This window comes from Eutrigla gurnardus (genome assembly GCF_963514095.1).
Source record: "Eutrigla gurnardus genome assembly, chromosome: 6".
Taxonomy (NCBI): domain Eukaryota; kingdom Metazoa; phylum Chordata; class Actinopteri; order Perciformes; family Triglidae; genus Eutrigla; species Eutrigla gurnardus.
In genome coordinates this window covers 18765418-18779372 of record NC_139920.1, presented here as the reverse complement: position 1 = coordinate 18779372, position 13955 = coordinate 18765418, and the positions used below count along the sequence as shown (strand labels likewise).

Below are 13955 nucleotides of genomic sequence, written 5' to 3'. Positions count from 1 at the left end.
GGGGGGGTCAGGGGACAAACGTGTTCAGTGTGGAATAGGAAGACCTGACTTTAGACTCAAGAATCAGCTCTGGAGAGAGTTTGTCACAGTTAAAAGAAAGAGTTGTGGGTGGAGGGGGGGTAAGAAATGTACATTGTTTTTTTTGTACCTTGGCTTTAATTTATTAAATATATCTAAGACTGCAGCTCTTGACTCTTCGGTGTTTGTGTGTGGGAGTAGCTTCATTCAATCAATCAAAAGGCACGTTTTGACAACATCTCTGAAACTATCATCACAACAACTGGAAACGTGTTTGATCAGCTTTTCTTCTTTTAGACCGAGAGAGTTTGTTGGTCCTGGTTTAGTAATTAAGATTTTACTATCAGTATTATATCAGGGCTATAACCTGGACTTCATAAATATTACTTTGAGCCTGCAAATTAAATGTTTATATATATATAATTATTATTATTATGTGTGTATATACATATATATTAGAAGTAATACCACAGCAAATAAATACACAATTTTAGCATTTTAGAATAATGTTTATCATATTATTGGATTATAATTATTATTAGGTCCATGAACATTACTTTATATACTGATCTGTAGATGAATCTATATTCATAATTGATATTTATGTATGCCATATGAATCTGTAAAGCATCTAAATGTAGTGGAGTAAGACGAGAAACATTTCTAAACCAAACAGACTCACGGGAGTGGGTCCTGCAGCTGCGCATGCGCACACAGCTCTTTGCGGTTCCCACGTGGGTTGCTGCGTGCAGAGGTCCGTCCTGCGCGCTGCTGTCAGTCTGCAGACCTCGCCAGCCAAACCGCCTACGGTGAGTCCATTCAAAGCGGCTGCAGAAGTTCCTCCGCGACTCCTCCGCGGCGTCTCAACTCTTTCAACCCGAAGCAAGACGCTGAAAACCCGCAGAAGCTGTTTACACGTAAGTTACGCTAACTGGCTTCATGCTAACCCCGTTAGCCGCTTAGCTTCCACGCAAGTAGATGGAAGAGACAAAAACACGGGAAGCAAACAGCCCCAAACTTTGTATCACGTGTCACAAGACGCTTTACGTCGCTGTGTCCTGCATTTGAAATGTATGTTATTTAATTAGGACGATGCAATGTAACAAAATGCAGAGCAAATAAATAATACACATCATACAATACTCCATCAGTGCTGGAATGTAACAGTATATTTCTCTGCGGCTCTGAAGTGCTATTATGAAGTACTTGTACTTTGCTTGTGTATTATCATTTCCTGCTACTTTATACTTCACTGCATTTCAGAGACAAATATTGTGCTTTTTTACTTCCCTGAACGTTTAAGTCTAAAGTAAATTAAACCTGTATTCTCTCTACTGGCCATCAGGGGGCGACTCCTGGTGACAAAAATAACTGCATCCTTCAAGTTGACTTATTATTTTCAATTTTTCATTATTATGTTATTCGGTTTAAAGTCCCAGTTCCATTAGGGTTTATGCAACAAAACGTCTTGGTTATATCGGAAAAATATGCATAGCCGAATAAAACCAACCTTTATATGATAATACACATTATTCCGAAATGAACCATTCTGAACAATGTGTACTTTTACTTTTTAAGAATATTCTGATGCTGATTCCTTTGTACTTGTACTCAAGTGATATTTTAAATAGAGTATTATTTTTTTACCAGTATATCTGAGTACTTCTCCCACCACTGCCAGCACACCTGAGCTGATACATCTTGGTCTTACAGTACAATCGGCTAAGCTTTCAGCCAGCACTTAACCTTTACTGTTAAATTAATTTAGATCGATTTGCTAATGTGTTCCAGAGTTGAAAGTCCAGATTGAACACATGTAGATCTATGATGTGGTATTTGTGTGTTTACTGAAGGGGGTCTTCTCTATGAGGACTAACAGGAAGCTCCTGATTGGGCAGCGTGTGACCTGCAACATGCACACAATCAATAAGCTAATTGTTTAGAGTCTGGATGAGTTTATCTCAGATCTCGGTAATGAATGAGGCACAACGGCTGTTTAAAGGACGTTCCATTGCATATGTTCTTTTCTCTGCCGGCTCTGTGGAAACGCTAAATAGAATTACTTTATTAATCCCAGACTGGGAAATTATTTTTACGCAGCAGCAGTGGGTCAACAAAAAACACGCTACAACTATAACATACATTTAAAAACAACATAAAAAAATGAAAACATAGTGATTAACATCCTGGAATCACTTTACTTTTTTGTTAAGAAACAAATATTTTTATTCAAGTGAACATGCTTTTTAGTGAAAAACATTAAAATCCTCTTAAATAAAATGATCACGAATCATAAGGTCTCCATGCATCAATAAACAATAAATATCATCAAAAATCAATTTTGTTAGTTGCATTATAATAGAAATTCACCACGATCCATTATTGTGTTTTGAGTTTTTTTTAGTTGTTGTAGAGAAAAATATGAAAAATACTAAAATAAATAAAAACAGTCAACTCGGATAAAATGAGGATATAGTTTTTTTCAATAAACATAAGTTTCTAGATAAGACTGAAAAATGTAGGAAAGGAAACATCTAGGTCTTTAAAAGGTCTCCAATTGAACCTGTATCCTTGTCATGCCGACCCTTAAAGGTAGGGCTGCTCATTATAGCAAAAATCATAATCACGATTATTTTGGTCAATATTGAGATCCCGATTATTAAACACAATAACTCTTGATTTACATTTATTTATTGAACTTTTTTTTTTTTTTAAAGAGTGGATGCCCTTTAAATTTAAATATAATACAACTGAAAAATAAAAAATTGTATTAAACATCTATTATTAAATATTAAAATAAATAATATAAAAACATGTCAAACTAAACAAGGTCGTGATCGGCGTCGTCGTCTGAGATTCCTGCATGTCTGGAAAAGCGTCGTGAATGAACCCGCTATCTGATTATTACTCCTTGACCCTGAACTGATCTGGAGATAAAGGTCAGCCTCAGTGAGAACGTTTCAATAATCACCAATATTGACCAGTCATTTGGTGATCCTTTTGACTTGAGAATAGTATGACGGCGTGAATCAATATCGCTGCCTGCGATTCATCACGTTTGATGTCCTGTGATTGATTTTGGCCTCCCGGCCTTTAAGCTGGATCCGTGTCTCCGTCTCTCCATCAGTCATGGCGGCGGTCGTAGTGAGGCTCTACAGCAGCGAGGTTGTGAATGGCCGAGCCGTGCAGAGGGCGGCCAAGCTCTTCCCCCAGCTGTCCGTGGCCTCCGAGCTCTGCTACAATGTGGAGCTGACAGGTGAGCTTGCTACCTGATGATGATGATGAGGATGAGGATGCACCGTAGATTCCCCTCGGTCGCCTCCCGTTTGTCCACGCCGCCGTGTCCTGATTGTTTCCTCCTCCTGCTGCAGGCTGCGAGAGTCTCGGCGCCGAGCAGAAGGAGGTTCTCCTCTGGTTGTTTCGGCCTCCCCTGCAGGCGGAGCCGCTCTCGGAGAAACCCAACCTCACGGAGGGCAGCGGGGAGAAGCTGGTGGAGATCGGACCCAGGTACCGCCGCACTCACGCATTCTGACCAACCACCTCCATTACATGCTGCGGCTCTGCCGTTGGGGCCGCTCCATCCGGACACAAATCATGTTTTATTTTGGTCATTATCGAGATTGTGAATCGAGATTATTCACTCTTATTTCCGTACAATTGTCAAGCAAATATATTAATCCTTTTATCCCCCCTGTGAAATACACAAAATCCCAATATATTCAGTTTTTCGGTACTAATAGGTGTACCTTTGCACCCCTTGTGCCCACTGATAATGTGGAAATATGCTCATATTAATCTGTCAAACATGATTTCTTTTTTTCTTATCAATTCCATGAGGTAAACATGTAATCATATGGCAATCTTCAGTTATTAATGTCTTTTTATTGGTGCTTTTTGCTCCTCAGGTTGAACTTCTCCACCGCCTGGTCCACCAACACCGTGTCCATCTGCCAGAGCGCCGGCCTCGCCAGCGTCACACGGGTCGAGCTGTCCCGCAGGTTTCTCATCAAGGTCTGAACAAGTCATTTCCTCTGATTGGGGATGTTGTTTTCACCTCATGTTCCTGCTTCTAATGATATCTGCCCCCCTTCCCTCCCAGCCAAAGAACGGTGAAAGCGTGAGTGAGCTCACCGGCGACGTCGAGAGGCTGATTGAGTGTCTGTACGACAGCATGACAGAATGCATCTACCAACATCCCATCACCTCCTTCGCCGTGGAGACCAAACCGCAGCCGGTGTTCGAGGTGGACGTCCTGGGGGAGGGGCGCGCCGCTTTGGAGAGGGCAAACGACGAGCTGGGTGAGACTCTCGGTCACTTCTGTTTATGAGATCTTCAGCTGCTATCCTTCTGTGATTCAGACTGAGGTTGTATCCAAACTCACTCGCTCATTCACCGCTTCCTACTCGCTATATAGCGAGCTCGTCAAATGTCTCGTTCTCGCCACTGCTGTTGTACAATTAAAACGGAATAAAAACGCACACATCGTGTTTCTTTATAGTGATAATCGTAAATATCGTCACGAATGGCTTGAAAAAGCTGTATCTCACTATCATGGAGGAGAAGTGGAACAAAAGAGGCCTGATTTAAATATGATCTTATGATTAATCATCTTAATTAAGATGATTGTTATTTGAAGAGTGAGCGTATTTTCTCCAAGTAATAAATAAATACAAAGTACTTGATGGCCGTTTGTGTTGAGATGCTCCGCTCATATTAAAATGTATATATATATATATATATATATATATATATATATATTATATATTAGTTTCAATCGTGCTGCTCTCTCTACTCGCCTTCAGCGCAATGCATGATGGTATATAACGTTAGTGACCATTGCACACTACTTTTCATGGCGAGGACTGAGTGATTTCTGCACTGTAACCTTCCTCTCTTTCCTCTTTCCTTCTGCTTCAGTCGAGCAGCTTTCTGTGAGTCCACTGTGTGGGCCGGTGGAGGTAATGATGTCACACCATGCATGACAGTGTCACTTAGCTAGTTGGAGTCACAAGACGGCAGCGATGCCGCTGATTATCCCTCACATGCATGCGAGCGTTTAGTGTGTCCAATGTGATGTGAAAGCATATTAAACCCGAAAAAAGAAAAGCGGGGCTTCCTCTATTTAACGGAGTCGTTGATCTAATTACGTCCGACTGGTTCAGTCCAGATTTTAAGTCTCCAGCCGACTCCTTTCTCACAACAGACAATGGTTAAAAAGAAGCTTTTCTTTAGAATTATATAGTTTTTGGGTGTAACTCTGAATATAACATTTTACTTTATACTACCTCAAAAAAAGGCTGCAGCTAATGATTATTGTGATTGTGAATGTTTTGTCTATTAATCGTAGAAAATGATGAAACGTGCCTATTACAGTTATGTCTTTTTAAATGGTGACACGGATGTGAAAAGGTCGGCTAACATTGGAGTTTTCAACCTGCAACCCTACTTTCTCATGTTTTTGTGACTAATGGAGACGGCATGTTTTGAAACTGGTCCGGTATTGTTTTCACCATCGCATGACACAGCACAGACCAGAAATAAACCTTTTATTTCTCTGTTTTAAGAGACAAAACCAACCCTTTTTACGGACGTCCATGAACTGTTGCTTTTCTCTCCATGTGAACAGGTTTCTAACACCACAGCAGGACGTGGTGTGGTGCTCACACTCACGCTCTGCTGAATCACTTCTGCCCAGCTTCATTAATATTCACCTGCTGCTCAGATAGATGAGAACAGTTTCAGTGCATTGCTTTGTAGGCTCTCCCAGGCTCAGCCGGTGGACTGATGATTCAAAGCATCAGTGCAGAGATCTTACTGCGTGTGCCTGTTTCGTGTGTTGCATTGTGGTTCGTGTTAAATAATGAGAGGAACCAAAATAGGCACATTTTTGTTCTTGATGGCGTGTTGTTGTTAATTCAGGTCTGGCCTTTGACTCCTGGGATCTGGACTACTACACATCCATGTTCCAGAGGATTAAGAGGAACCCCACCAGCGTGGAGTGCTTCGACCTGGCCCAGTCCAACAGGTGGGGGGGGGGGGTCTCTGCTTTGTGTTGCTCGGCTCTGCAGCGTTTTGTTCCTGTGGTTTTATTCTTTCGATCCTCCTAATGTGTATTTTTGTCTCCCAGCGAGCACAGCCGGCACTGGTTCTTCCGGGGCCGGATGGAGATCGACGGGCAGCAGCAGAAGGAGACTCTTTTCAGTCTTATAATGGACACTCAGCGGCATAGCAACCAGAACAACGTCATCAAGTTCTGTGACAACAGCAGGTAGGAGGTGTGTGTGTGTGTGTGTGTGTGTGTGTGTGTGTGTGTGTGTGTGTGTGTGTGTGTGTGTGTGTGTGTGTGTGTGTGTGTGTGTGTGTGTGTGTGTGTGTGTGTGTGTGTGTGTGTGTGTGTGTGTGTGTGTGTGTGTTGTGTGTGTTGTGTGTGTTGTGTGTGTTGTGTGTGTTGTGTGTGTGTTGTGTGTGTGTTGTGTGTGTGTTGTGTCTTTCACACTGACTTAGATGTAACCTGTGTGTCTGTGTCCAGCGGTATCAAAGGGATGGAGCTGGAGTGCGTTTTCCCAAAAGACCCGTCCCAAGCCAGCATGTATGAGACGCGTCCCTCACGGAGACACGTCATCTTCACCGCAGAAACGCACAACTTCCCGACAGGTCAGAACACGGCAAAAAAACACGCCGGTTTTAGATTCAACCTTCTTGAAGAATACTTTTTTAGTTTTTACGGAAATTAAAAAAAAACGAGAGAAGGTGTGCATGGAAGAACGCTGGGAAACTCCCGTTTACAAACCCTCACACCACTTGTGTCGTGAATCCAAGTCTCATTCATCAGTAAATTGGTAAATTGCACAAGTCAGATTTTACTTTTTACCTGTAAAACACTTTAGTGTGTGTTTTCATATATTTATACGTTTTTTGATTCTCCATCAATGTGGAGACGAACCAAGTTTACACACACAGGGTAATTTTGTGAGTGAAATATTCCTACTAACTGTCCTTTCCCCCCCTCATGTTGTGTTTAAATAATCCTAATCACGGCCGTCTGCCCTGCAGGTGTAGCTCCGTTCAGCGGCGCCACCACGGGCACCGGAGGTCGTATCAGAGATGTCCAGAGCGCCGGACGGGGAGGCCACGTCATCGCCGGCACTGCGGGATACTGCTTCGGCAACCTGCACATACCAGGTCTGCAAAATCCGCCATGCGTCACGTTCTTCTGAATATGTGAGGTGGTTAACGACCCCCCCCCCCTCGCTCCAGGTTACAGTCTCCCCTGGGAGTCTGCAGGAGACGGCTGGGAGTATCCGTCCAGCTTCGCCCGTCCGCTGCAGGTGGCTGTTGAGGCCAGCGACGGAGCCTCGGACTACGGCAACAAATTTGGAGAACCGGTCCTGTCAGGTAGGGAACCCCCACTGAAGCAGGCCCGGATTTCCTTCATTCTCTATTTGTTTATTTATCAGTTGAAATTTTCTTAGCAATTCATTATTTAGTCTATAAACCGTTAAAAACAACAACAAAAAAGTAATCTAATTTTTTTTTAATTATAGATCAATCATGCATGAACAAAACTTAAGGAATGGCGCCATATTTTCTTGGATATAAGCTGTGCATCGGGTTAAAATGTCTTCTTAAGTCTGATTTCTTTGCCGAAAAACAAATTATTTTCTAGGAAAAAGAACAGAAATGTTGCATTTGAAATCAGCTGCTGTGTGGTAGTGTGATAAATGATGTCATCGTTTGTGAGGATCCATTTTTCTGTGATGTATTGATTGTTACAGGATCGTCCTGATTGCTCTCCTCCCAGGTTTTGCGCGTTCCTTCGGCATGCGGCTGGCGGACGGAGAGCGGCGAGAATGGATTAAGCCAATCATGTTCAGCGGTGGTCTGGGTTCTCTTGAAGACACACATGTGGAGAAAGAGAAGCCGGAGACTGGTAAAGTGTTAGCCCAGCGTGTGTTTAATCAATGCAGACGCTATATTTGCACACATGGATGAATGACTCACTAATGTCCACTCTGCTGTGTTCGTCGGTCAGGAATGGAAGTGGTGAAGATCGGAGGGCCCGTGTATCGAATCGGCGTGGGCGGAGGAGCGGCCTCCTCTGTGCAAGTACGATCGCCATGGTGACTCGCACAGCCGCGACCTGCTGCAGGAGTCTCCAATGGATTCTTTCTGTTTCGGCCTGCAGGTCCAGGGGGACAACTCCAGCGACAGGGATCTGGGCGCCGTGCAGAGGGGAGACGCCGAGATGGAGCAGAAGATGAATCGCGCTCTCAGGGCGTGTCTGGAAAGAGGCGGCGGCAATCCGATCTGCAGTATCCACGACCAGGGCGCGGGAGGCAACGGTATGACGCATCGCTCTGCGATATGTGTTTGGGGATTTATGTGAAGCTCAGACGATGAGGCCACACGCTGAATCACATTATCGTCTGCAGGTAATGTGCTGAAGGAGCTCAGCGAGCCAGCGGGAGCCGTGATCTACTGCAGTCGGTTCAAGGTAACGCATCCATACATATGTCATGTTTTTGGATCGGTACAGAAATGTTCCTCATGGTTTCCTCTCCTCTTCACCCTCGTTTTCTAGAAAGCTGACCCCACACTGAGCGTGCTGGAGCTGTGGGGGGCCGAGTACCAGGAGAGCAACGCCCTGCTGCTCCGCCCGTCGGACCGGGCCTTCGTGGAAACGGTGTGCCGCAGGGAGAAGTGTCCTGTCGACTTTGTGGGAAACGTCACAGGAGACGGCAAGGCACGGTTCAGCCTGGAGTCCATAAATGCACATCGATTGTTGGAGTCGGTCCTCTTTAGTGCTACTGGATGAGTTGATTTGTTTATTTTTAGATCGTGCTGGTGGACGACCAGGGAGGCAGCGGCGATCGAGCAGACGGGGGGCGCCGTCCCGTCGACCTGCAGCTAGAGTGGGTGCTGGGGAAGATGCCGCAGAAGGAGTTCAAGATGGAGCGCCTGGCCCCGACCCATCATCCTCTGGCTCTTCCCGCCGGGCTGACAGTCAAAGACGCTCTGGACAGGGTTCTGCGTTTGCCCGCCGTGGCGTCCAAACGCTACCTGACCAACAAGGTGCCTTTTTTTTTCATCCCTTCTGTTTATTCGGGGTGATGTTTTATGCAGACACTGTGTGACTCTCTTCGCTCCCTCGCTCTCTCTCCCCCTCTCTCTCTCTCCCAGGTGGACCGTTCCGTCACCGGGTTGGTTGCCCAGCAACAATGCGTCGGCCCTCTCCACACCCCGTTGGCCGACGTGGCCGTCGTCGCTCTGTCGCCGTTCAGCCGGGAGGGAGCGGCCACCGCCATCGGAGAGCAGCCAATCAAAGGCTTGGTCAGTCCTGCAGCCGGCGCTCGCATGGCGGTCGGAGAGGCTCTGACCAACCTGGTGTTTGCAAGAGTCACAGATCTGAAGGTGAGCCGACGATCACAGATGGAGCAAATGAAAAAACTCTGACATCGAAACAGATTACAGATGATTTCCCCTTTTTAAGAGGACACACCACAGGTTTGAGTAAATGTAATTAATAGGTGTCAACGTGAAACTAAGTTTATTACTTACAATCAGTTACTTCCTTAAGTCAAGACTTAAATATTTGCTAATCTGCAGACACTCCCAGAACATACATTTAATGAGACGGGTTCATCCAGGTTGTTTCATTTTGTTGACATATTAGAGTCAAAGGTTTTGACAGAGGGGAGGTTTGGATGTTTCTTTGTATGTCTGTAAATTATAAAATAATGTCAACAGCCTTAAAAACAATTATGTTTGGTTTTTAGGAAGAAATTCACAAACCCCTCTGTTTGTACGTTAGAAGATGGGTATTGTTAAATTCCATAACGTTTGCAAGACACTACAGGTCAAAAGGGTAAAGAAAGTAACAAATGGATATCACTGTTAAATTTCCACAGTTGATTACTTACTTCCAGTTATTTTTCATTTTCTGTTTAATCTTTTTTTTTTTTTTTTTTTAAATAGTCAGAAATCTGAAAATTGATCCCTGCATGAAAAACGATGTTTTGCCTTGTTGGGCAAATAAAAAACATCCAGGATGCTGGTAGATCTCCGAGGTGTGTGTTTCAGGATGTGAAGTGTAGCGGTAACTGGATGTGGGCTGCCAAGCTGCCCGGTGAGGGAGCCTGTCTGTGGGAGGCCTGCAAAGCCATGTGTGAGGTCATGGGTCAGCTGGGCGTGGCCGTCGACGGGGGCAAGGACTCCCTGAGTATGGCCGCCAGGGTGGGGAAAGACACGGTCAAAGCTCCAGGTACTCGACCGCGTTTACATCCAACACGTTTAGGCCTTATTCTGAATGTAGCATTTCATGACTCAGACATTTTTACCACAGTTTGCAACCTAGCAGGACGTAGCAGTAGGACGTACGTCGCCTGGTTTATACGGCTGCATGTGAACAGGAATATTAATTTTCATCAGTCGTGTAAATGTCTACAGGAATGTTGTCTCTTTCAGAATAAGGACAGAAAAGAAGACAAAGCTTTTCCTGTGGCTTCTGTTTCAGGTGCTCTGGTTATTTCGGCGTACGCCGTTTGTCCCGACATCACGGCCACCGTGACCCCCGACCTCGAGGATCCAGATGGCAAAGGTGTGTTCATTATTACATCAACATTGCTGATGATTATAATCTAATCATGCACCAGTAGTCAGCATCGTCACATGATCAATACCGAGGCATTTGGTCAACAAAATGTTTTTAATTTTTAATTTTTGTCGATTATAACATTGTTCAGTATTGCGATGAGGGTTGTGATATATTCAGGTCACATGACTTCCTCATCTCACCCCGACGGCACACATCGTTCTCTCTCTGCAGAATAAATAAAAATACATGCGCTCCTCAGTGACCGACTCTGACCTTTTGTCCTCTTGTCTGCAGGCGTGTTGTTGTGGGTTCCTCTCAGTCCGGGCCGGCATCGTCTGGGGGGCTCTGCCCTGGCTCAGTGCTACAGCCAGCTGGGGGACTGCTCTCCTGACCTGGAGCAGCCAGGACTGTTGACCTCCTGCTTCAACGCCACGCAGGAACTGGTGCGAGGTCCGTTTGCACTCGCAGGCCAACCTGCAACCACAGAGGAGCATTTAGCATCGTTAACTGTGATTCAGCAAACTTTAGCTTTAGCTTCCCTCCGACAGCTTTGTACTGTGATACACCGCCACCTAGTGGTTTTACTGTGTATGTTTTAGTGTTATTGATTGAGTTATTCAGACGCAGTTTCACACAAGAACCACATACAAACACATATAACAGACTTTTACAAAAAAACAGCAAAAAATGTAAAAACTAAAAAAATACATGGAATAAGAGAACAAACAGGCAAATATGCATCCATCAAATAATTGTCAATCAGTGTCAGGGCAAGTACAGGTTTAAAATCTTGCATGTTTTTAAAATGATCTTGTTTAACATGTCAGTTAAATAAGCAGCCTGGTGGTCACAATTAATGACAAATGAAGTGATGATTGAACTCATTTCAAAAGCAGAGGAACCCTTTTAAAATGACATTTCTAGTCAGCAACACATTGAAGATGAAGGATTTGTTCTTCCAGATCGTCTGCTGACTGCAGGGCACGACATCAGCGACGGAGGCCTCATTTCCTGCTTGCTGGAGATGGCGTTTGCAGGGAACCGCGGGATCGATGTGGAGTTGTCATCGCAAGGAGCTGGAGGTCAGTGAGCCGGTTCGTGTGCAGGATTCAGGCTGTGTGTGGCCGCGATGGTGAACTGACTGGTGCGGTGCTCTTGCTGTAGTCACGGAGCTGCTGTTCAGCGAGGAGCTGGGTTTGGTTCTGGAGGTTTCCCAGCTCAACGTAGAAGCGGTGCGTCAGAGATACAACGCCGCCGGCGTGCAGTGTCATCGGGTCGGCAGAACCTGCGGCTTTGGACCGGAAGCTACGGTGAGAGACGTCGACTTCAGCGTGCCTCCCCGAGGTTTTCACCTCATCTGTGATGACCGTGGTTTTCTCTTTCCCCTCCGCTCGTCTTTCAGGTCAGGGTTCGTGTGGACGGACAGGAAGTGCTGACAGACACGCTGCCTAACCTCCGAGCATTATGGGAGGACACCAGCTTCCAGCTGGAGCGCCTCCAGTCCAATGAGATCTGTGTTAAACAGGAAGAGGAAGGGCTAAACAAGAGGACCCAGCCCTACTTCAAACTGACCTTTGACCCCTCTGAAATGCCCAGCATCAGCCAGCTCAGTAAGTCTGCCCATCCACAATGATGCAGCGTCTCCATCTGCAGCAAATTTGCGAGTAATCCGTCGGCTGTGTGACGTTTTTGTGTGAATCTCTGATGTGTGTGTTTGTTTCAGGCGGAGGGCCGCCTCGCGTAGCGGTGCTCCGGGAAGAGGGCAGCAACGGAGACCGTGAGATGGCTGTGTCTCTGTACATGGCGGGCTTCGAGGTAACGATGCAGAGCTTCATTAACCAGATGCACATCCAGCTAACCCGCCGCGTGTGCGTCGAGCTGCCGCAAGCATTCACTTCCTACCGATTCATCTGTGGAGGAAAATTATCTTGTGTGAATGGTTTCTGCAGGTGTGGGATGTCAACATGCAGGACTTGTGCACCGGCTCCTTGACTCTGGACTCGTTCAAAGCCGTCGTGTTTGTTGGTGGATTCAGCTACGCAGATGTCCTGGGATCAGCTAAAGGCAAGTAAACACACACACACTCGTAGGCCGATATACAAACTGCTTTCTTACTCTTGCTTTCACTAATAGGTTGGGCCGCTACCGTCGCATACAACCCCAAGGCCAAGGCGGCGTTTGATGGCTTCCGGCGGCGGGAGGACACTCTGAGTCTGGGAGTGTGTAACGGCTGCCAGCTGCTCGCCCTGCTGGGCTGGGTGGGCGAGGACGTGGAGGGTAAGAGGAAAAGGCATAGAAAGCCATGTCTGAGATAGTGAAGCTGGGGGGAAACTATCCTGTAATAGTGAACTGAGAACAGCAATAGGTGAAGAAATGAATGCCTCCTGATTCACTCCGATTCCTCCCCAGAAACCGAAGTGGTGCTGACCCATAATAAGTCTGGCAGGTTTGAGTCTCGGTTCGTCAGCGTCGGGATCCAGGAGTCCCCGTCCGTCTGGCTCCGAGGCATGGAGGGCTCGGCTCTGGGGGTCTGGGTTGCACACGGGGAAGGTAAGGCACCGTGAGGTCGAGCCGAAACTTTGATTTGGTCGTTGAAAAGATGAGCTCATGACCTGTGGTCGTCTGGGTATCGACTCATTCTGCTGACTCAGCTGTTGTGTAATCAACAGCTGAGTTTGTTATTGATCCGCGCCCCCAATCTTTTACCTTCACAGGTTTGATGCAATTCCGTAGCTCAGGGGCCCAGGACCGGATCATTTCTGGTGGGCTCGCCCCCGTCCGTTACCTTGACGACCAGGGTCATCCAACTGAAGTGTACCCTCTGAACCCCAATGGCTCCCCGCGGGGCGTTGCGGGGCTCTGCTCGACGGACGGCAGACACCTGGCCATGATGCCCCACCCGGAGCGCTGCACCCTGAGCTGGCAGTGGCCCTGGGCCCCGAGGGACTTCAGGCCATCCCTCACACCGTCGCCATGGCTACGTATGTTCAAGAACGCCGCTGCCTGGTGCAGCAACACGGAGTGACGATGCCACGTTTCCGTCTCTGCTGCTGTTAAAGTAGTGTTACTGTAATGTTGCGGGTCTGAAGACCCCCCTTTGACACGACTCAGGCCGGGTTACATACTTTGGTACTTTGTCTGTTTGCATTGTACTTTATGAGACTATTCTCTTTGAATACATATTATACGTCTCTATGGCAATCACTGTCTGTTTTACTGTTTGGTATCGATCCGTGTTGCTCTGCTGAAACTTTACAAATGCCAATTTGCAAATAAATGCATTATAAAACAGCTGAAATACGTATAGTGTGGTATGTTTTTCAAAAATGCCACATAAGACAAT

General features: G+C 46.1%; 1 protein-coding gene across 1 annotated transcript; it reads left to right on the top strand.

The window, feature by feature from the left end:
* Nucleotides 1-757: 757 nt before the first annotated feature.
* On the top strand, nucleotides 758-13879 carry pfas (phosphoribosylformylglycinamidine synthase). Its single transcript, XM_084011412.1, has 28 exons — nucleotides 758-935; nucleotides 3146-3274; nucleotides 3390-3525; nucleotides 3924-4029; nucleotides 4118-4316; nucleotides 5938-6043; nucleotides 6146-6286; nucleotides 6548-6672; nucleotides 7072-7200; nucleotides 7276-7413; nucleotides 7820-7948; nucleotides 8051-8124; nucleotides 8204-8360; nucleotides 8451-8512; nucleotides 8600-8761; nucleotides 8854-9090; nucleotides 9199-9429; nucleotides 10099-10279; nucleotides 10532-10615; nucleotides 10907-11062; nucleotides 11575-11694; nucleotides 11777-11922; nucleotides 12015-12222; nucleotides 12336-12427; nucleotides 12562-12676; nucleotides 12746-12889; nucleotides 13022-13162; nucleotides 13327-13879. The coding sequence occupies exons 2-28, from the start codon at nucleotides 3148-3150 to the stop codon at nucleotides 13635-13637; spliced, it is 3957 nt and encodes a 1318-aa protein (XP_083867538.1). The 5' UTR covers nucleotides 758-935; nucleotides 3146-3147; the 3' UTR covers nucleotides 13638-13879.
* The last annotated feature ends 76 nt before the right edge of the window (nucleotides 13880-13955 follow it).